The sequence below is a fragment of the Alosa pseudoharengus genome, unplaced genomic scaffold (genome assembly GCF_046254945.1).
Source record: "Alosa pseudoharengus isolate Yale_2024_CS ecotype anadromous, Long Island Sound unplaced genomic scaffold, YU_APseudo_1.1 YU_APseudo_1.1_scf_15, whole genome shotgun sequence".
Taxonomy (NCBI): Eukaryota; Metazoa; Chordata; class Actinopteri; order Clupeiformes; family Clupeidae; genus Alosa; species Alosa pseudoharengus.
Window position 1 is genome coordinate 959,902 of NW_027468620.1, and position 23,639 is coordinate 983,540.

A 23,639-nucleotide genomic window follows, 5' to 3' on the forward strand; every position below is an offset into this window, starting at 1 on the left:
TGTGTTGTGAATACACTGTACCAATCATGTGTTGTGATCTCGCCGCTGGAGCGAGGCCGGTGTTGTGAAGCCTTGCACATGCGCAGTTCTGCCAGTTCTGCCCAAAATGTGTTGCAATATGGCCGCAGAGTGGAGGGACTTGCCTAAAGGACTTTGGTGTATCATAAAGTGGTGTTTGGGAATCAAGAGTCCAACATGGGTGTCTTGGTGAGGTTCTTGGATCCTTTGATGATTTCTGGCTTCAGAAAAATTCCCCACTTCCATAAATTGAGAGGAAATATCTTCTCCAAACAGTAGCTGGAAGTCCTGCAGCACCTACAATCATCACCATGACCGACAAAACAAGAGTTAAGTCAAAACAAGGTCATTTGAAATAATAATACAGTGATCAAATGTTTTATACATCACTTCCATCCAAGCAGTCACTTGGACTCAAATAATAACTTGTAAGATTTTGATAGTCAAAGGTCAAGGTCACTGTGACCTTTTGTACATCCCATTGTGGTGAATAAACCTCTAAAAATCCCTGACATAATTGCAAATGTGATACAAACATTCACACTGGCCCTTTCTGAAACCAATCCCTACCAACTCCCCTAAGTTAGGGTGTGCACTCAGGTGGGAATCAACCTTACAGCTAAATCGAGTTATACATGTAAATTGGAAAATGTTGGAGTTCTTTTATCACTTTTGGGTGCTATAGGCTAGTTGGAACTGCTCACCTGGGTGTTAGTATATAGCAAGTCAGTCAGTACTCTCCTGGGCTTTACTTGTTTTGTAGCCTACTGTACCTCAATGTCCATCCATCGTAAAAACATGTCTGTAGACCCTGCTTATTAGTACAAGTTGTTTTAAAGCAGAGACTCTGATATGGTATAACCACCTAGCTTCATGTTAGGGTCCCACAAGGAAATCTGTCTGAAACATTGAAAACATGATAATGTACATTACTTGTGAATCTGTTTCCATTGCATGCCACATGACCTGTGGTTAAAGTGGGATTTGGCAGGTGGGGGAACCCTAAAATCCAGTGTCGGTGCAACGGGGAAAAATGACTCACTGTTGGACAACATATTGAGTATCGTGGTGTAGCAATACTTTTTGGACAAGAATTGATAGCTTTTCGGGTCACCTCTGTACACACGAAAATTAACTCCCCAATTATTTTAACAATATATTTATAATCGCGCTGTATCGTTGGTATGAAAGAATATATTTATTATTAAATTATCCGAGGCGGCGGAACTGCGTTCCTCCCACTTTAATTCCTGCATATGACCGCTGTCTGCTGTGTTGGGCTAATGGAACAGTGCTAATGGAGTAATGCCAAGCTAGATTAACATTTTCCAATGTTAAAACCATTTATCACATGAAAAATAACAATGTTATTATCATGTGATAATAACAATAATAACAATACTCTGTGTTTCCAGGATTTCATGTTCAAGTTAATAGTGAAATAGTTCACAAATATCAGCCACAAAACTTCTGTTAGACTTTTTTTGAGGACGGTCACTGAAAGGAGCTGTAACAAATATCGGAGGCTGCTGAAAAGGCAAGCCAATGGCTATGGCACTCACATGCTATTTGGGGTCATGTTGTAACCTGAATTGACTCTGAGACGCTGCTGCTGTGTTTCTGGAGTGGTAGTGGTTGGTGCCTACATCAAGGGCTTGCGTGTCGGCTGTGTATGTTGTTGATCAGATCATAAGTGTCCACAGTACTGAAGAGGAATGACTGGAGAATTTATGATATTGCTTGGTATGTTGGTATGTTGCTGATCGGATCATAAATGGCCATAGCAACAAACAGGAATGACTGAAGAATTTGTGACAATGGTTGGTAGTTTGTATCTAAATATTTGTTGGTATTTGTTGGTGTCTGCAACAAAGGCTTGCGGTTTGACTGGGTATGTTAATGATCAGATAATAAACCACCACAATGAAGAGGATTGACTGAAGAATGTGTAGGTATTTGTGGGTGCCCACATCAAGGGCTTACAGTTGGTCTGGTTATGTTGCTGATTGGATCAGAAACTGTGGGAGCAAAGAAGAGGAATGACCAAAGACTTTGGTGGTACTTCTTGGTGCCCTCATTAAGGGTTGGTGTTTTGTTTGTTGTATAGTTGCTGATGGGATTATAAATGGCCACAGCAAAAAAGATGATTAACTGAAGAATTTGTTGGTATTTGTGGGTGCCCACATCAAGGGACTGCAGTTTGCTTGGCTGTGTTGCTGATCGGATCATAAACGGCCACAGCAAAGAAGACAAATTACCAAAAAATGTGTCTGTATTGGCTGGTAGACAACCTATCATGAGTGTGGAGGGAGCTGGGTCTGAGATGCCAGATACCACTGTTGAGCCTTCTGGAGGTCACCGATGAATGACGAAGACAAAAGTGCAAGTGAATATTTGTACCAAATTTGAAAAAACATCCCTACAGGCATTTATGATATACAATTTTCTCAAGAATGCAAGGTTCTTGACCTGGACCTTTGACCACCAGATTCAAATATTTGTTATCTGTGAGTCAAAGTGAATATTTGTATCACATATGAAATTATGTCAGGGATTTTTTGAGATTTATCCACCACAAAGGGATATACATTGACCTTGACCTTTGGCTACCAAAATGTTACAAGTTATTATTTGAATCCAAGTGACTGTTTCTAGCCCTGAGATATGTTGGAGATATCACATTTGCAAATATTGGACCTACGGGTATACTGGTGTATGTCACCCAATGATGTCATTTTGAGCTACCTTAAGGAATATATTGCACTTAGGACATTAAATCTAGCTTGGATTTGATCAGTAGACATGATTGATGATAATATATCTCCATTTGTCCACCATAAATGACCTAAACATTATGTTTCAACCAATCATTGAAATAGATATTTATTTGAAATCACTGGCTGGATCACACTATTTAGGCGGTTACAACGACAAAAATAATAAAAAGGCCGAGCATTTTTCTTTTGATTTATGAAGTCCACAAAAGGCCCTTTCATGTGCAGAAAGAATTTTGAAAAAAGGAGGTTGCTCATCGGAGATATTCAGGTCTGAATATTGCTATTTTTGGGGTATTCGCCAGTCCTGGACTGACACCCGTCACACCTTACGCCTTGTAACTCCAGTTTTAAACTAACCTTGGATGGACCTTTGATGGCATGGATTGTTACTTTGCTGTGTTTAAATCTGACAGCAGGAGGGATGTCAACATTTTATGCAATTTTGGGCCTTTTTTTGAGGTTTTTTGGCCTAAAACAAGGACGGGGGCCTGGGTTGTTTCAAATTTTGTACTATTTTGGCTTTTTGAGTTTTTAGGTGGACCCTTCAAACTGTCCAAGTTTCATCAAAATCGGTGACGTAGCATGTGTCACCCCCGCCTGGTCCTCTCATGGACACACTCTTAAAGGAACACGCCACCCAAAATCAGTAGTAATATATGCTCTTACCTTAACTTTCACGAGTTGAGTCATACCTCTCCCGCGCCGGTAGGTGCACTCAAACGCTCTGTTGCGTGGCACGAATGTGTTAGCATGTTGCTATGCTAGCGGGCTCTGCCGTGGCCGTAGAGAGAGGAACATAGCAGTAATCAAACACCACAATTTTTTCCCTACTTAAATACAGTTGCACGAGTAGTTGATAAAAATGTGTACGTCACACAACATGAAACGTGGCGATTTTCCAAGCGAATAAACAGGAGAACTACAATGTGTGGCGCAATAGCACTTGGGAGTACTTCGACCTAGCGTGGTAATATTATTAACACCTAATTGTAGATCCTATCCACCACAGAGTTTAGAATCCATGCTGGATCGACCCTCAGCCTCTCCCTCCCCTCTGAGCGAGAGAGGCACACACACTAGAGATGCGCTGATGGGCTATTATTTCAACCATAACTGCATAGCAAAACTTATCATCCATCAGCCATCCATCAGCAAAGTTTGTTGACCAATTTTCAAAACGGCACCCGCCCACCATCCGTTGGTTGTTTTAATATAGTCTATATGGGTGATGCAGCGCTGCTGACGTGAGGCTAGAAAGCCCTTGCCTGTTCTAAAGACTGATCTAATGCAGCAAATATATTAAAAGGCTGAAGTCGTAGCCTACATTGGCTACGCCTATCCCCAGAATATCAGCAGCAAACTCAGTCTCTGTCGCGCAAAACAGTCTCCAAATAAAACGCACATCGGCCTGTTGCCTATTCTGCCATGCAGCTTGTGACAATATATCGTCCAAAATGCTTGATTGCATTGCATTCTCCACATTTTTAGCTAAATTTTCATGTACCACATCAGCATTTTTGTTCAGTGAATCTTTTGTAAATTGCTTTACAATTACCGTCGGGCCTAGGCTATAGGCCTATTGCCTGGCTTGCCTCAGCTTCGGTCACGTCCTTTTACAATTTTATCATTGTAATAAAAAACGCAATTTGCCACATAATTTCAGCATGCTCCTGGCCTACTAATTAATGCCTATTGTACTTTATTTTTTGCAAAAAGAAAGAAATCCTTGATAAAATAACAAGTCATTCACATTATAGGCTACTTTACACATATGTCAGGTTGACTGACAAGCCTGTTCTGAAGACTCCCATTCATTTTGACTGCACGAGCGCGTCTTTTTCAGACAGACATCGCAATTCATTTTAGCAGGCCATCGGACAAATATGACGCCTCGATATTAAAGAAACTCCGACTCCATTCATTCTAAAAGTCCACCGCACAGCAGTGCAACGTGCATGTTCACATTTTTAGTAACAACCGGCAAACTTGCTTGCTTGCCTTACACATCTAAGTTTTCCGACTATTTTTCGCTTTTTTTCCGCTGTGGATGTTATTGAGTTTGTAGAAGTTTTAGCTCTTACGTTCTGAACATCTCGCACTGCCATCGCCCGATGTCATTTCTGAGTCATATCACTCTCTGTCTCTCTTTTAAATGCCTATTCCCTGAATGATAGGCTACAGTTATGTGTTTTATAGGCTAATATCTAAACAAAATAACCCAGGCAGTCTCATCTAGGATATAACACAGGTTGAAGTCAACGTCAAGTTGGTTCTATTTAGGGAGGTGAATGTGTGTAAACATCTGTAGATGACTCAGAAATGACATCGGAAGACAAGGAGTGAATGCAAGAGGCAAGCTGAAGTCTGCTGACAAGGGCCCGACGGTAATTGTAAAGCAATTTACAAAAGATTCACTGAACAAAAATGCTGATGTGGTACATGAAAATTTAGCTAAAAATGTGGAGAATGCAATGCAATCAAGCATTTTGGATGATATATTGTCACAAGCTGGCAGAATAGGCAACAGGGCGATGTGCGTTTTATTTGCGCGACAGAGACTGAGTTTGCTGCTCATATTCTGGGGATAGGCCTAGCCAATGTACGACTTTTAATATATTTGCTGCATTAGGTCAGTCTTTCTAGAACAGGCAAGGGCTTTCTAGCCTCACGTCAGCAGCGCTGCATCACCCATATAGCCTACATTAAAACAACCAACGGATGGTGGGCGGGTGCCGTTTTGAAAATTGGTCAACAAACTTTGGTGCTGATGGATGGCTGATGGATGATAAGTTTTGCTATGCAGTTATGGTTGAAATAATAGCCCATCAGCGCATCTCTAGTGTGTGTGCCTCTCTCGCTCAGAGGGGAGGGAGAGGCTAAGGGTCGATCCAGCATGGATTCTAAACTCTGTGGTGGATAGGATCTACAATTAGGTGTTAATAATATTACCACGCTAGGTCGAAGTACTCCCAAGTGCTATTGCGCCACACATTGTAGTTCTCCTGTTTATTCGCTTGGAAAATCGCCACGTTTCATGTTGTGTGACGTACACATTTTTATCAACTACTCGTGCAACTGTATTTAAGTAGGGAAAAAATGGAGGTGTTTGATTACTGCTATGTTCCTCTCTCTACGGCCACGGCAGAGCCCGCTAGCATAGCAACATGCTAACACATTCGCACCGCGCGACAGAGCGTTTGAGTGCACCTACCGGCGCGGGAGAGGTATGACTCAACTCGTGAAAGTTAAGGTAAGAACATATATTACTACTGATTTTGGGTGGCGTGTTCCTTTAATACTGAAAGACTCTCATTTCGTTTATTTGATGTTGCCCCTAGCAACCCTGGGTGCAGCCTACAGTAGTCCAGTTTCAGAGTGACGAGTTCGTGGCCAAACAAGTGCCCAAAATATCGGTTTCCATGTGTAGAACTGTGCTGGATGCTGTGCGTCCTTTATGAAAGTAAGTGTTTTATAGAGTTACAGACATGAGTCATGTTGTAGTGGTCAACATAAATGTGCCCCTTCTGTTATTAGAATGCTAAGCGGAGAAGCATGCTAAGCAGAGATTAAGTATCATTAATTTCTTGTGTGGCTAGCTATAGGGAGGAGATGTATGTTGCTAATTGGGATTTATAATAATAATAATAATAATAATCTTTATTTATATAGCACTTTTCAAAACAAAGTTACAAAGTGCTGTACAATATCAACATAAATGAAAATGCAAATAAGACATAATAATATAACAATCAAATAATATATACTAATTCAATTAAATTCAATTCGTTAGGAGCTGGATGTGTGGATGAATGAAGCACAAGTATGCTTTATAAGCATGCACACTGTTTAAAGTTAGGCTACACGGTAAACTACAAGTAAACCAAAGTTAGTCTCCTATCTCAGGCGAAAATTTGCTCCATGGTCTCCAGACTGCCTTAGCAGCGTGAATCAAACCACGCGCAAGGCAGCATGGGAACACCCAGGCTAGAGAGACCCGGGAAATCTCCCTTATTTTCATTGTTCAATGTTGACAGAGCTATGGAACGAAAGAGAACGTTATATGGCGACAGAAATCAACAATCAAACAAGCCACTTTGATTTTTTGCTGTTTTCATTAATACAAAAGATGGGTGACCCCTCCCCCCCCAGACAAAAAAAAGTTAGGTGACCCTCCCCTCAACAAAGAATAAAAAGACATGACCCTCCCCTATTTTCCTTCGGTGGCCCCGTTTATAAATAACGAACAGTCCCTTAGTGCTTAGCTGGGAGCCAACTTTACGTTACGTCTGATTGTCGTTAGCTATCGAAACCTACAGCTAACCAGTCATTGTAAATTTGATGACATATTAACATTGATTAACAGTGGATTTCCTTACATACTAAATATCAATGTAGCAAGGCGTAGCATGGTGCTAACGTTAACTATTTCACTAATGTTAATGTTACCTAACGTTATAATGTTAGTTTAGCCATCATTTCATACATATATAACGCTAACGTTATATGACATAATGTTTGACGACATAAATGACTCAAATACCAAAAACCTGAACACTTACCTTGTCTGTAATTAGAGAAATGTGCCTCTAAAGGAGAGTTTCACGAGCAAATGTGACCCTGCAAGGAAAAAACCAGTCGCTTTGCGCACGGTGCTATTTTGAGAAAATCCATGATAAACAAACGTATAAGTTAAAATGTCGAATTTCACATTTTCGCATAATTTGACAGTATGTGTCTACACTTTAATATTGTGAACAAATTTCATGGGAAAACATATGTTTTGACTGTTTAACCCTCTCTGGGTAACACTTTACGGTAAGGGTACATGAATTATCATGAATTCATTCATGATTTATGCATTACTTCATTCCTTTATATCTTCGAATCATCAGGAATGTACGTGAGTTCATAGTCTCTCATAAATTACCTCATTCATGAACACATCAACTAAAGCATTAGGTACGATGGGTACATCATTGTGATTTATAATTTATTAAGCATGATCATCATGATTACATGTATGTCAGGTTAATTACTCATGTGGCCCCTAAACTAAAGTGTGAACAATGGCATGTGTTTAGAGAACTGCACAAGTTGTGTTCAAGAATTTGAGTAGTGATGACTACATTTTTGGCAGAAAAAGAAATCATCATGATCATTCTTAATAAATCATAAATCATAATGATGTGCTCACCATACTTAATGCTTTAGTTGATGTGTTGTTAATGTATGAGGTCATGAATGACAGACTATAAACTCATGTAAATTCCTGATGATTCATGAGATATTAACTCATTGAGTGCCAAAAACGTAATATTATTTTTTCCTTCCCATGCGTTGAGTGCCAAAAACGTAATATTACGTTTTTAGCTTTTTTTTTAATTACGAAACTAGACACTCTAACACACCTTATATGTGATTTTGGGAACTCTGTGATGAATGGAAATGAAATATATGACGATCGAAAACTCATGAAAATGCACATCTGGACATTTTATCTAGACATTTTATCATAACTCGGTTGCCGCTTTGGGTCGAATCAGTGACGCATGCACGTCAGCTCAAAACCAGGCCATTTTCGTGGGTCTATCACTAGGTGGCAGTCTCGCTAGGTCACTTCCCGGAAACTTTACAGGCAACACTTCATATTTCATGAAAGACGTTATATCTCCATTTCTAGAAAAAAAAACAGCAATTTTGATGAAAACTAGCCACTGTTTAGCTTGGGATTTCTCAGGAACAGAGGTGTGTAGAAATACACAGTTTGCACCCACTGAGAGCTTAAAGTCTCACCTTTCAAACGAGCCATTGTATGTGTTCATAGCTATAACACAGAATATGCTGTGGCTGTGCAAAAATCATCAACAATGGTCTAGATTGCTGGCACTCTAGGACAAAGCTTCCGAAAACAACTTGGCATTCAATGAGTTAAGGAATGAAGTAATACGTAAATCATGAATTAATTCATGCATGGATTCATGATAATTCATGTACCCTTACCATAAAGTGTTACCGCAATAAGTAACATAACATAAGTGGGGAAAATAAGTATTGAACACGTCAACATTTTTCAGTAAGTATACTTCCAGTGAGGCTATTCGCATGAAATTGTCACTGGACATTAGTATTAACTTAGGTAATCCACACATATATAAAAAATGATGGTTGAAATGATGAACCGATCCCCTTTATAGTGCATTAATTAGATTATCCTCATGGGAATCCATACTTTAGCAATGGGAAAGTACTAGCATAAGTACAAGTAATGTTGTCTTGGTACTGTAGTTATGTTAGATGTTTGGGAGGGAGTAAATCATGTTGCGTGTCTATGTCTCGGCTCATCTCGTTTGTGCTGAATGACCTAAGTGCAGGACCCTGAACTCAACTGAGTGAGAACCGATCCCAAAAGACATTGCAATGTGATTGTGTATAATGTCAATCTAGCACCCACCAAAGCAATCAGCATGAGCAACCACAATGACTACCCTAGCAATACCATAGCAACATTCTAGCAACCACTTTGCATGCACAGATATTTCCTTCAGGAAAGGTATATCTTTCAGGAAATGCATTTCTAGTTATTATTATTATTGTTATTGTTGTTCTTTTAATTTTTTCAGCTGCTGACTGTGAACCCTGAACATCGCTTCTCTAGCCTGGCCCAAATGCAGACTGCCCCCTACCTCTCAGATATAGACTGGGATGCTATTTGCGAGAAGAAAGTGGATGCTGGCTTTGTTCCTAATGTAAGCACAATCTAGAGACCTTTTCTCAGCTCTCTCAAAGATATAACTTATGTATAAGGTGCTTACCTGTAAATGCCTTATTGTTAACTTAGCCAAGACAAAGATTACAGCACCACAGAGATATTTCTGTTTAAAGTTGATTTCACACTACATCACCACCCAAATGGAGTTCTGGAGAGCATACAGTGGGCAGCAGAGGAGGCTCCTTCATTGAGGAAAGGGAGGAACACACTCCCTAAAATTTCAGAGAAAAAAAAAATATATAAAGTGAATTACTAATCTGATAAATTACTGTTAATATTACTATTTTTAACACTTTGAATAAACAAAATCGTTCCCCTAGGTCAAAATGCCAACAGCACCCGCTATCGTAATTGAAAATTACTGTACGGAGGACCTTTCTCCTCAAGCCCCTCATTGAAGTCCATTATAAACACCTCGGACCCTAGCGGCTCGTGAATCACGTCGTTTTCAATGGCCAAGGGAGGAAGCTCCTCCATACAGTAATTTTCAATTGTGATAGGGGGTGCTGTTTTAGAGGCAACGGTGCAAGAACGTTATCTGCAGTCTAACAGCTAATCTTGTGTTGAATGGGAAGCTTGTTTTTTGCTCGTGAAATAAACAGTACAATCAGAGGACAATCTCAAATCTTGTATACATTCAAATACACTGCGAAGGTTAGGATTAAAGCAGGAAGACCAGTTCCAAAAAATCATATTCCAAAACAAGATGGTAAGGCTAGTGTAGGCTACTGAATGCTACATAGTCAGACAAATATTGCTAACTGGTAACGTTAGCACAGAAAACAGCCTAGGCTACTGTTGGCCTGTCACATACGTGGACAGTTCACTTGGTGATAAAACATTTTTGGATAGTTATGCGTTGTTATAATCATCCAAGTTATGCCTTAACTAAACAATTGTTAAAAAATGTTCTTGTTGTTAATATGTTCTTGTTTTCACCGTTCTAACTGTATCTTTGGATGGTAACATTGTTAATGAATGTTTCAGACCATGATGCATTCCTTTAATGACGTCTTCAATAACATTTGCCTTTCGAGTATGCTTTCATAAATTCCCACTTAGCCTTTACAACCTGTCTTTAAATTATAGCGATTTGGCTTTAAAAACAATAGCATGTTACAAATATCCACATTTAAGGTCTATTTTTTAATGGTAAATAGTTATATGGTTTTATAAAACAGGTGTCTATTTTTAGTATTATAGACTTTTCTGCCAACATTGAGCAAAACCTCCAGACTTTCCATAATTTTGCATAATAAATCTGGAAAACAGTATTTCATAACTAGACCTACATATCTTCCTTGACTTCCCAGATCTAAATGTACATTTATTTACATTTGCATTTATTAATTTAGCACTATTATCCAAAGTGAAATTATATTACAAAGTCTATTGTCCCTGGAGGAATTTGGGGTTAAGTGCCTTGCTCAAATGCACAATGGTGGAAGCCAAGAATTGAACCCACAACTTTTCTGGCTGCTGCATGCTAGCCTACCTCCTTAGGTCAGACCCCCCCTGAGAATGTCAGAACAGCATTTATTGCACAACATTGCCAGTTTAAAATGCTACATAGTACATACAGTGGGCATCGCTTTCAAATGGCCACTTCAGTCGCGCATTACGAGGCGTGAAGCTGCGTGAAGCTTTAGTACCACTTTCAGCCACTGTGCGTCGCTCTGCCACTGTACATCGCTCTGTCAGTAGCCTGACTGCCGCCCCTTCTGAAAAAGCAGGAGGCTACCAAACATAATTGTTACCGAGAGGAATCCCAGCCTACGAATTCAATAACAAAATAAATCATGCATAATTAAACATTACCTCGATTAAGGCTACTTGGGTATGGCTTAAGGCTTGACTACACGGTGGTAGCGAAAATCGAAATCTGCTATGTTATTGTCAGTGTTGGGGGCAATGCAACTACGCAAATCAAAACAGTGTCTTAATTTACCCTACTTCTTGACTGCAATGTAGTCAGTTGACTGCTTGACATGTCATTTATATTTTTCTGTTTCTGTACAATAAACAAATACATCTGCTTTATGCCGCAGAATTACATTCATATTTGGCTGACTGCAGACGCGCCACTTCCCTCCCGATATTCCAAGATTAAGATAGTAGCCTATACAAAAAGCATAGGCTACTATCATAAAAATTCGTTAAAACGAATAGCTATTTGCAATTTGACAAAACACTGGTCCTCATTTTGCGAATGCGAGGAAGATATGAGCCTGTTGCATTTAGTTAGATGTCCGAGTCACGCATGTTTGAAAACCACTGGCTCGTAATCACAATAATTTAACACACGACAGTTGGATAGCCTACTTCATCATGTCCCCATGCCTACATTTTTGTGAGTAGCATAGAGATCGTTAAAAACAATAAAGTAGCCTATGTCTCTCCGTTTGGGACATCGAAAACGTATAGCCTATTTTTAATAGGGTAGACTACCGTCGGAGATGCTGACTGGCAAAGGCCTCGGGATAACACGTTATCTCCACTATCATCAGTAATGCCCCTTGATCAAAGTGGGGAATTAAATAAAAGTTTGAGAACCACTGGGTTAACAAGTTACCTGCAGTCCAAAGCAATATTCTGATGATCGGCGATGATATCGGCAAATGTTTGTTTTCCAAAGTAAGAATTTCACTTGACCATGCACCTTCGACAATGAATAGCTCATTACACTTGTTACTGTTAAACGTAGGCCTAACTGGTATCATTACAAACATTATTCTGTGTCCTAAAACTGGCATATTTTATGGCATTGTGTCATGTAAATTCGTTGCAAAATCTAGAGAAATGTGTGAGGTGGTCTGGTCAGCGGGGGACAATTGAGACACACATTGGATTGTGTTATTACTTGAACATTCCACACATATCCACAGCTGTGGTAGGCCTATCAGGGGCAGGAGGATTACTGTTAGCGCAGGCTTTATATAAAAGTCTTCAACAGAAGGCCTCGAATGCAGGCTTGCCCTGTGGTTTGCGCAGCCTACAGTAAATAACAGACCCGCCACAATGTGCGGTATGATGCTTTTTTACGAGCAAGATGTTTTTGGTGCCCTACGCACACTGCATGTTCTTAAATAACAATGATCATCAGTAATATTCGACCATTCATTTGTGTAAATGGGCAAGCGTGACCACCTTGATTGGCTGATGATTGTAACGCGGGCATGATTCCAAACACCTCCCTTACGATAATGAGTGACAGGTGACAGGTCTCAGAATGCGTGCGCTACACAAGGACGGAAGATGATGAATAACTGGGACCGTAGGCTATTCACAAAGGCTTTTATCTTACCACTAGGAGTAGGCTACTCCTAAATCGCACTAAAAGATTTTAGCTTGGAGTTTTCTCTTAAAAGTTATTCACAAAGCCTTTCAGACAACTCCTAAACTAGGAGTGAGTCTTCGTTGCTATAGATGACGTCATTACTCATGCACGAGCTTGACTGAAGTGACCACCTTGATTGGCTGACGATTGTAACGCGGGAATGATTCCAAACACCTCCCTTCCGATGATGAGTGACAGGTGACAGGTCGGGGAATGCGTGCGCTACACAAGTAGTGAGAAGGAAGATGATTAATAACTGAATAAAAAGGCCTAGCCTAAATGAATAATGAGTAAGGCAAAACAAATAGCCTAGTAGCCTAATGAAACATACGGATTGATTAAATTATTCTGTTACTATGCCTACGTTTGCAAAAGAGAACATTTTAATTTGATGCACAATAATGTTACATTTAATTTACATTTTGACAATGATTAGCCTAGTTTTGGTTGTTGTTGGTGGCGTTATTGCATGTTAGTTATGCCTACAATGCAAAATTGCTTCCTCACTATTGAAAGCTGCATAGGATTTCAAAACACGGCAAAATGCCGCAGGTTTGTGAATAGGTGTGAGTTCTTTTAAGCTGTCAGAGGTGGGAAGGTGTGATTTGTTGGGGGCAGGGCCGAATTAACTGGTCACAAATGTCTGATGGCCCCCCTTCCCCCCCAGCCAACGTGAATCGGGTGGTCAGTTAATAGGCTGAAGATTTTTCCTGCCATCTAAGGCAGCGGTCCCCAAACACCGGGCCGCGGCCGGTACATTCCTAACCGGGCCGTAGCCTACGACATGAGTTTTAAAAAAATGCATGCAAACTAAACTCAATTTAATTCGCAATAATGTCACGTTTTTACATGGCATAGGCCTATATGCAGTTGTTTGATTGCACACATGTTTGCATTTTGCCAGGTCTATTTTCTTACGTCTGTCCCGCCTTCAACACTTTACATATTGCCTTCAGCGCTGTGCAGCCTCAGGTCAGCTCACTTCACTTGATCAGTTCTTGGCGAACGGTAGTGTCACACGAAGTTAGCTAAACTGCTAGAATGAGCATCAAAAAACAAGCATCTTTAGCAGACACTGGCCAGGGTGTTTAAGTTGCGAGAGCCGCTGCAGAGATTTCTTACAGAAAAAAAGTCACCGTTAGCTGCACATTTTAGTGATGAGGACTGGGTGTCAAAACTCGCTTACCTATGTGGCATATTTGGGTTGCTTAATGACCTCAACCTGTCACTCCAGGGGAGAATGACGACTGTATTTAAACTGGCAGATAAAGTCGCTGCATTTAAAGCCAAGCTTGATTTGTGGGGACGAATGGGGACGGGGTGTATTTGATATGTTCCAAACAGTAGTGGGGGTTTTGGGAGAGACTGAGGCAGGGCCCTTTCTCTTGCAGCTGGTGCGCGATTACCTTGTTGCGCTTTCAAATGAGTTTGAGCGTTAGGCTACTTCCCATCCTCCAAAGATCCACGGCAAACCAATGAGTGGGTCCGCAACCCATTTGTCAATATCCCGAATAGTCCTAACATGTCAGCGCAGGAGGAAGAGCAGTTGATCGAAATTGCAAATGACGGTGGTCTTAAGAGTGTGTATGAGGAAACCTCTCTGGCGGGTTTTTGGATCAAAACCAAAGCAGAATATCCCGAGATAGCCGTAAAAGCGCTGAAAACGTTGCTACCATTTCCCACCACGTATCTATGCGAGGCCGGGTTTTCTGCAATGACTGCAACTAAAACCAAATTGCGCAATCGACTGGACATTTCAAACACACTGAGGATGTCACTGTCTTGTTGCAGGGAACAAGCACAGGGCTCCCACTGATTATATTCATAATGCATGTTTAGTTCCCATGTTTTGTTCCCATATTTTGTTAAGCATGTTCACACTTGATAGATGTAGCTTCAAGTTGTTCAATTTTCATAGTTCATATTGTTACATTTTCACTTCTTCAAGTTCACGTTTTTCACGTTTTTAAGAGTTCGTTACCTTCACTGTTCATACATAACTGGAGCTAGTTCTTTTCAAGTAATGCATGCACAACACATATGGAACATGGAACCCCCGAACCCCCAATACCCCCCCCACAACAACCCAAACAACCGGTAGATGTCTCAAGTGAGCAGGGTGTCTTGTACAAAGAAATGGAGCCTGGAAACCCCTACACAGACTTCACTACAGACCTTAGCAGACTGGTTTAGAAATAATTTAATAGCCAGAAATATGCCTGCCCTGCCCTAATAAAGAAATATTTGGTTAACTGCGAGTGAATCCCGTTTGCAGCCGTACAAGAAACGCAGGACAAATTAAACATTCCGGTTTTCTCCGAGTGCAATGATGATAGACAGACATCATTTGGACAAAATATAGAGCATATTAACCTCCGTTGCTAAGCCGTTTTTTTTCTCGTTTTCTGGCCTACCTGTTACGTCCTGTTATCACGGAGTTACAGGCAATAAACGATTTTTGATGGTCACAAGTTTACTTCATTAGCGGTTTATTTTTTTGATTATTAAAGAGTGTTTTTCATTTAAAGGTTTGACTTCATGCTTATTCAGTAGAGCATTTAGTGCTCTTCCGAATCCCAGATGTTCACATTGCATGTTTGTTTCTAATGGATGCAACCGTGAGATAGGCTACTCGTTTGACGGCAATGAGTTGTTAACAGACATGAACCAAGACATATAGCCCAGCAGCAATCTAGTGACTGTTCGTTATTTATTGAAGGGCCCACCGGAGGAATTTTGGGTGCTTCAGTCAAAAGTTGCATGACCCTCCCTTGCCTGCTAGAAATTGTTCAATGACCCTCCGACAGAATTGTTAAAAAAGACATGACCCTTTAAAAAGTGAAGTTGCAGCCCTCAACTGATGTTGATGTTGTGTTTTGTCATGTCATGTTGTGTTTTGGCCTGATGCGCCACCCTCCACCTACCTACTAATCACAAAGGCAGTAGTGTTTCAGCATTCCGGGTTGGCAACCTCGAGTCAGGGGGGAAGGGGAGGGGATACAATGCTCTACAGTAATTTGAAAGTGATTGCAGTACCAGTTTTGGCCACAATCTTACATATGGTTCCTTTAAGTTTAAGCGAAGTCCCTTAACTGCTAGTAACTTGTTAGCGCATAACTGTAGCTAGCCATCCACTTGTATTGAGAATAAGGAGATGTCGTCAAGACACAGCGCCCCACCCCCGATATCACGGCATCCGCCATGTTGTCAGGATACCCGCTAGAACCTATGGTTAGAACGCGTTCATTGTCTGTGTTGTTAGCAGAAGAAGTTGTTGTGATTCTGCACTACTTTAAGATGCCTGGAAGACACTGCAATGTGGAAAAACTGCTCCAGTGCGTCACACTGATTGTCGTGGAAACCTTAGAAACCATGGCTTGCAGTTTTTTTTGTTTCCCCACATTGAAAAAGATGAGGCTACAGTTGATGTCTGCCAAGCTTTTGCCAGGTGCGACGGCACAACACTAGTGCTGCATAAGCAAAGGGGGAAAGACTTTAGGACCCTCAACGCTAGCCTATATAATATACATAAGCCTAACATGTAAAGTAGGCTAAAACCTTTCTATGCTGATTGCTGGCGGTTTACTTAGCCTATGACTGATGTAGCCTAACTTATGGACGTGTTTAGGGAGGGAGAAAGAGAGCGGCTTAGGCTAGGCTTGCCTTTCATTGCCAACGTTTTTTCTAGCATAAATCAGGATTATACGTGACAAGAAAATGTTTCAAACTGCATAATCGATTCAAAGCAACTCTTAACATGCCTTAAACTTGATGTTACTTTGTCTCTATTACAACTAACTTCTGATGGATGAAAGTCGACGTGGTGGTGGTTATGTTGCTTTATTATACGGCTCTTCACAATGCTAGTAGAACGCTCCATTGACTTGAATGGGATTTCCCAAAGTTCTAGCGGTAAGATATATTCATGTAATTACTGCTGCAAAAATATAATTACCGCTGTCATTGACCTCTCCAGAATAAGTCCCGCCTCCGTAACTTCCGTATCCATCCAACTTCCGGGCGTGGATTGTCTATGGGAAATAACATGGCGTTTCGAAATATCATACCGGTAAAACATCTGTAGGTAGCGAAGTTGAAAAAGCTGGTGGGCAGATTGGCCTACACACTTCTGCCATCTAGTTTCCACTGGATTTTTTGATTGTCGGTGCCGTTTAAGTAGTATACTATAGACTATACTACTTAAAGGTGCGATTTGTAGGATTGTTTACGAACGTTCTGTGGGCCAAAATCAAAATACTGGTGAACGTTCTCAAGACTACCAGACGCGAGCCTCTACTGGGTTGCCAGATGTAATGAAGACTTAGCTAACGTTAGTTGACCTGCAGCTGCTTTAACGTTTCTCCAACCATGACCCAGCTACACATTACGGAAACAGTGAAAACAAAAAATACCTCTCCAACCAACGTAACATATTTAGCTGAAGTTAGCGATGCAGATGAAGTTTAGCATAGGCTACCTGTTGTGGAGAAATATGGCCAGCTCTGCGTCAGACTTGATATTCTTAGTTTGACGAAGACGCCACCATCTCAGGAAGCTCCTCCGATGTCCACTTAATTTGTTTCTTGTTTTAATTTTGAAAATTTGCCTGCCTCTTGTAGGCGTTCATGACTACAACTGACAGCTGTTGACAGTTGGCCTTTGCTAATTTGGCAACCCAAATAGGAGGACGCGCTAGCCCATTATTAATACTGCTATTCTAGAATTAATCGTTCAAAACATAAACGAAAATTCCAAGAGATTCCGCCCCGTAACTGATTTTTTTCATGGGTTTTACGGGGTTTCACGGGTTAGAGTAATGTTGTCAAATAAGCCATTACTTCAATTCATCGTGTTTCCTCACTCTCTGACAACATATGGTGATAATTTTTGGAATGGTTACAGTTTATTTTCCATTATTTCCTACATACTGGACCTTTAAACGGCACCGAAAATCTAAAAATCCAGTGGAAACTAGATGGCAGAAGTGCGTAGGCCAATCTGCCCAGCAGCTTTTTCTACTTTGTCACCTACAGAGTTTGACAGGTACGATCTTTCAAAACGCCATGTTATTTCCCATAGACAATCCACGCCCGGAAGTTGGATGGATACCTAAGTTAGGAGGCGGGACTTATTCTGGAGAGGTCTATTGGCAACGGGTTTTGTGCTTCTGATACGTCTTTCATATCACTACGCAAGGACTGGACCTCCGCTGCGCGTCGGGGTCCGGTTCGCCCTGTCGGGACTTATTTTCCCAGTAATGACCGGCGTTCTATACATTATCCCTTACATTATGCACACTGCAGACTGCGCTGTTTTTGCATTGTCAGCTAAATCATCTGTGTACCCCAAACTTTATTATTTTTTGTATAGAGCCTTCCATTCTTGCAAGTTACCTCAGTCAGTCTCATCTGAGTCTGTCACTTGTTCCTGCACTGCCGCGTCATTTAACAGACAGGCTCTCTCATTCACCTTAGCGTGTGTAGTCACGTAATGCCACCGCTGCTGTACGTGTGTGATATTTATTTTACTTACTGACAATGCTGAGCCTGTCCTGCTTGTGTGAGTCTATAGTATCCTACATTACATCGTAATAAACGAAGAATAGCATTGCTCATCCGTGTTCGGCTGAGTTCAGCTGTGTCTGGCTAGCTTCTACTTTCATGAGGAAACCGTGAGGATTACTAGCATGATATTTACAACAGTGACTAATCACCTAAGCAGATTTTCTAAAATGGTAAACTTAACTCCTCAATATCTATGGGGGGGAAAGTCAAGGCAACTTCTTAACTTCCTTTTAATTTCTCAGTTTAAACACCATGATAACTTCTCAAGCCGTCTTTCCTGCTCTGTGTCACTGTCTTTGTGTCGCTGTTGCCCATGGCAACCGATAGCGTAGGATGACAACATGGCGGATGAGCTCTGAAACCTCCCAAATCGTCACGTGATTGGTATCATACATGATTATAGACAATAATACTGTAAACACAATTATGTTTATCTGCTCTTATTGCTTGTTAAGAGAGAATGTTTATTTAGTGACATAAGGTGACAATCCCACTTATGCAGACTAGAACTGTCCCGTTTTGCTCCCATAGTAACGAATGATGCTCTATCTTGTTAGTAATCAAGGACCTTTGGTATTATTGTTTCCAGCAGGTATCCAAAATGCTGCTACACAAAAATTAAAAGTGGCCTCTATGCTAATTTAGTCAGACTCGTCAGTCATGCTGGCTACAGCTGGATACTTCTCTTCTAGTTTAGATTTTTACTTTGACGAATATCGTGATATGTTTGTATTGCGAGATCTCGTGGCCCACGATATCTTGTCACATCCCTAATTTGGTATAAAGGAAGCATCCATGACTCAGCAGTGCTCCATCAGTGTTTTTTAAGTATATTTTTGGGCTTTTTATGCCTTTAATCAGATAGGACAGTAGAGAACGACAGGAAGTGAGTGGGAGAGAGAGTCGGGGTGGGATCCGGAAAGGACCACGGGGCGGGAATTGAACCCGGGTCACCGGCATACGGTGCAGGTGCCCCAGCCAGTTGCGCCACAGCTGGGGCCTAAATATAAAAAAAATTGCTTAAATAAAGATGCATTACTTACTGTTATGTCTTATGTCTTATTATTCCATACAATTGTTTTTTGTGGAGAAAAGTTATGGGAGTCACATAACTTCCATGCTAAGAGAGCTTGTTGATAAAAATGCAGAATGTGTTATCGGGAGTGTGGCGAGACTATATAATTACAAGAGAGTAAGAAGTGAAGACCTCCTAGCCTCAAAAAAATATTATATAAAATAAAATAAGAAATAAAAAAACAAATAGATTGTGGAGCTTTGAGACATTCCTTCAACCATTTATGGTTATGGTTATGGTTATGGATTTAGCAGACGCCTTTGTCCAAAGCGACACAGAAATACAAAACAACATAATAATATTTAAAATTGAACAGGGAACAGATTAAAATGTAGGTCAAATATAGTAAGGAGAATAGTTGTAGTACACAATAATATCAATTCAATCAATAGCCTAATAAAAAAGCAATGTAAAAAAGGGGAAAGGCAATAATAAAACAATAATGTCAATTAAATCAATAATATAAAAACAATGACATGCTAAGACTACATTAAGGAGAATATCAATAATAAACAATAATGTCAAATTAATTAACAGCCCAATTAAAAATAAAACAACATTATATAAACCATAACACATAAGCGCTTAAACAACTAAGTATGTTGAATAGGAATGTCTTTAGACCCCTCTTAAACGACCCAAAACTACCACTACACAACTAGCACTGGGCAGTTCATTCCACCAACATGGAACCACTGAAGAAAAGAGTCTGGAATTAGACCCAGTTTTCATGACTGGTCGACACAACATACGCTCACCAGAAGACCGCAGTGGGCGGTTGGGGATGTAAGGCTTGATTATTGAATTAAAATAACTAGGAGCAGATCTAGTTAGTGTCCTATAGGCCAAAGTGAGAGATTTAAATTTAATTCTGGCTACTATAGGGAGCCAATGGAGAGTAACTAGGAGAGGAGTTACATGTGTCCTCTTTGGCTGATTGAAGACCAGGCGTGCTCCAGCATTTTGAATCAGCTGTAATGATCTTGTTACACAAGCGGGTAAGCCAGCTAATAGTGAATTACAATAGTCCAGCTTAGAGATGACCATGGTCTGAACAAGAAGTTGTGTGGAATCTTGTGTCAGATAAGGTCTGATCTTCCTAATGTTGTAAAGCATAAACCGACATGATTTTGCAATAGAAGCTATATGCACAGAGAAGTTAAGTCGGTCATCAATTACAACGCCCAAGTTTCGTGCCGATCTAGTTGGGGTCAGTGAAGTTGAGTCAAGCTGGATGTTAATCTGTTGGGGAATAGCTGTTTTAGCTGGAAACACCAAAAACTCTGTTTTTGAGAGATTAAGCTGAAGGTGCCGATCTTTCATCCAGGCTGAAATATCCTTAAGGCATGCAGAAATCCGGTGGGAAACAGTAGAGTCATCAGGTGGGAAAGACAGGTAAAGTTGAGTGTCGTCTGCATAACAGTGATAGTCAAATCCATGGGAGCGAATGGTATCACCTAAGGAAGTGGTGTAAATAGAGAAAAGCAAGGGTCCTAATACTGATCCCTGAGGCACACCTGTGGTGAGGTCATGAGACTTAGATACCTGTCCCTGCCAAGACACGTTGAAAGAACGCCCTTTAAGGTAAGATTCAAACCAGTCAAGAGCTTTTCCAGAAATTCCCAGTTCAGATAGTATAGATAGGAGAATGTCATGGTTAACAGTATCAAAGGCTGCAGATAAATCTAGTAAAATTAATACTGATGACTGAGCAGAGGACTTAGCTACTCTCAATGCTTCAGTCACAGACAGAAGAGCAGTTTCAGTAGAATGGCCACTCTTGAAACCAGACTGCATAGGGTCTAGTAGATTATTCTGATGAAGAAAGTCACAAGCTTGCTTGAAGACCAGTTTCTCCAAAACCTTTGACAAGAAAGGAAGAAGGGAGACAGGTCTGTAGTTCTTCACCTCAGTTGGATTAAGTGTACTTTTCTTTAGCAGAGGTGTAACCCTAGCCTGTTTAAAAGAATAAGGAACTATTCCAGAACTGAGTGAAGCATTAAATACATGTGTGACTGCTGGTAGAACAGCGGGTGAGATAGACTGTAGAAGAGTGGACAGGACAGGATCTAATGGGCATGTTGTTGGACGACATCGCTGAAGCAATTGAGAGACTGCTTCCTCATCAAGAGGAGAGAAAGAGTCAAATGATGCGGTCATACTAACACAAGGCAAAGCCCTCCTTATAGGAGCATCAAACTGAGCACTTATTTTAGCAACTTTTTCAGTGAAAAATGTTGCAAAGTCATTTGCTGACAGTGAAGTAGTTGATGGTGGTGGTGGAGGATTGAGAAGAGATTTGAAAGTAGAAAAAAGTTTTCTACTGTCAGTGGCGCTCTCAATCTTGCTTTGATAGATTGCCTTTTTTGCAAGTGTAACAGTGGATGAAAAGGATGACAGCAAAGACTGGTAGTTACTAAGATCATTTCCATCTCTGGATTTACGCCATTTCCTCTCAGCAGCTCTAAGTTCCTTTCGTACTGAGACTATACTGTTCGTCAGCCATGGATGGCGAGGTTTAGAACGAGTAGGTCTTGAGCAGGGGTGTCAAACATGCGGCCCGCTAGATGGTTTAATCCGGCCCAGACTTGTAGAGAATAAATTTCTGACGATGTCAACAAAAAAAAAATCTCTAGCCCATTCCTGTGAGGAGTTATGAATTTTCAAAGAAATAACCGAAATGCTCAATTCAGCCACTAGGCGCAGCCAAAAAACAAAAAAAAAGTTCGGAGTTGACTGGTCCTGTGCTGTCAGTTTGGCTACATTGTCGGGAGAAAAGCAGGCGTTGCGACAAAATTTAGAGACAAAGTGCAGCCTGCAAACGGAGGACAAGATGTTTGGGCATTTTATTGTATTTTGCACCAGGAAGTGTTGTGTTGTAAAACACTAAACTTGGATCATGTTAAAGTGTGGTTGTGCAAACTGTAAATTTAATCAGGTCGCGAGGTCTGACTCACCGTCAGTTTGACTGTTTTCTTAGTGATAATGGCATTCTGTCTGGCTTACCATACCACGCTGTAGAACGGTGGTTAAGCCGAGGTGCCGTACTCAAGCGTTTCTTTGAACTACAAGAGGAAATTGGACAGTTCTTGGAGAAAAAAGGCAGACCAGTAGCAATTTAAATGCCCTGAATGGGTGCAGGATCTGGCCTTTATGGTGGATAGCCTATTACACAGCACCGCCACCTAGCCTACAAAATTATTTGATCTGATGTAACCTAATCGTATCAGTTGATCGTATTGCTCATGCACTGCTAACTTATGTTTGTTAAATTCATTTTATTTTTCATACATTTGCACATTTACATTTTTAAGGCAGGATGTTAACTTTCTTCATAGCTCCCACTTGAGTTTAGTGTGGTGAGTTGGTTCAGGTGGTCAGATGTAAAAATGTAGGCCTATCCACTCAACTATAAAAATAAACCAGTTGTTTATGAGAGTGAAATGCATTTTATTTCAATTTCATTGGCCTTGTGATTATGTAGGCTACAAATGTAGGCTAAAGGGTAAAGCATAGCCTACTGAAAAAAACTAAGCTGGAGATTTGGAGTTGTCAAAGGATGTTTTGCAATTATTTCACTGGTCCGGCCCACTTGAGATCAGATGGGCTGTATGTGGCCCCTGAACCAAAATGAGTTTGACACCCCTGGTCTTGAGGAAAGAGGACATGCTGCATTCAGACAAGATGCCAGTGTAGAGCAGAGAGTCTCTCTAGCGTCATTAACCTCAAGTGCCAAGAATGAGCTAGGAGTAGGTAAAGCAGATGTTACTAATGTTGCAAAATGGTCGCTTGAGAGGCTTCTGAGATTACGCCGGAACGAAATTATCGGAGGAGGAGCTGCTGGGTTATCCAGGAGACGCACAGAGAATCTGATAAAGTGATGATCCGATACATGTAATGGATTAACCAAAACGTTGTCTGTATTACAGTTACGTACCAGAATTAAAGCAAGATCTTTACCAGCCTTGTGAGTAGGACTGTGGACAGGTGTGATATTAAATGAGGAGAGTAAGGACAGGAAGTCAATTGAAGACGAGTTATCCAAATGAATATTAAAATCGCCAAGGATTAATAATGGGCATGCATCCATTGGAACAGC

At 40.7% G+C, this 23,639-nt stretch overlaps 1 protein-coding gene across 1 annotated transcript in view; it reads left to right on the forward strand.

Moving 5' to 3' along the window:
• The window catches only part of stk32c (serine/threonine kinase 32C), a 484,207-nt gene that overhangs the window by 330,888 nt on the left and 129,680 nt on the right, over window positions 1-23,639 (forward strand). The window contains exon 9 of the mRNA XM_076286494.1: window positions 9,416-9,541. Coding sequence (XP_076142609.1) covers window positions 9,416-9,541 — 126 coding nt within the window. The remainder of the gene's footprint in view (window positions 1-9,415; window positions 9,542-23,639) is intronic.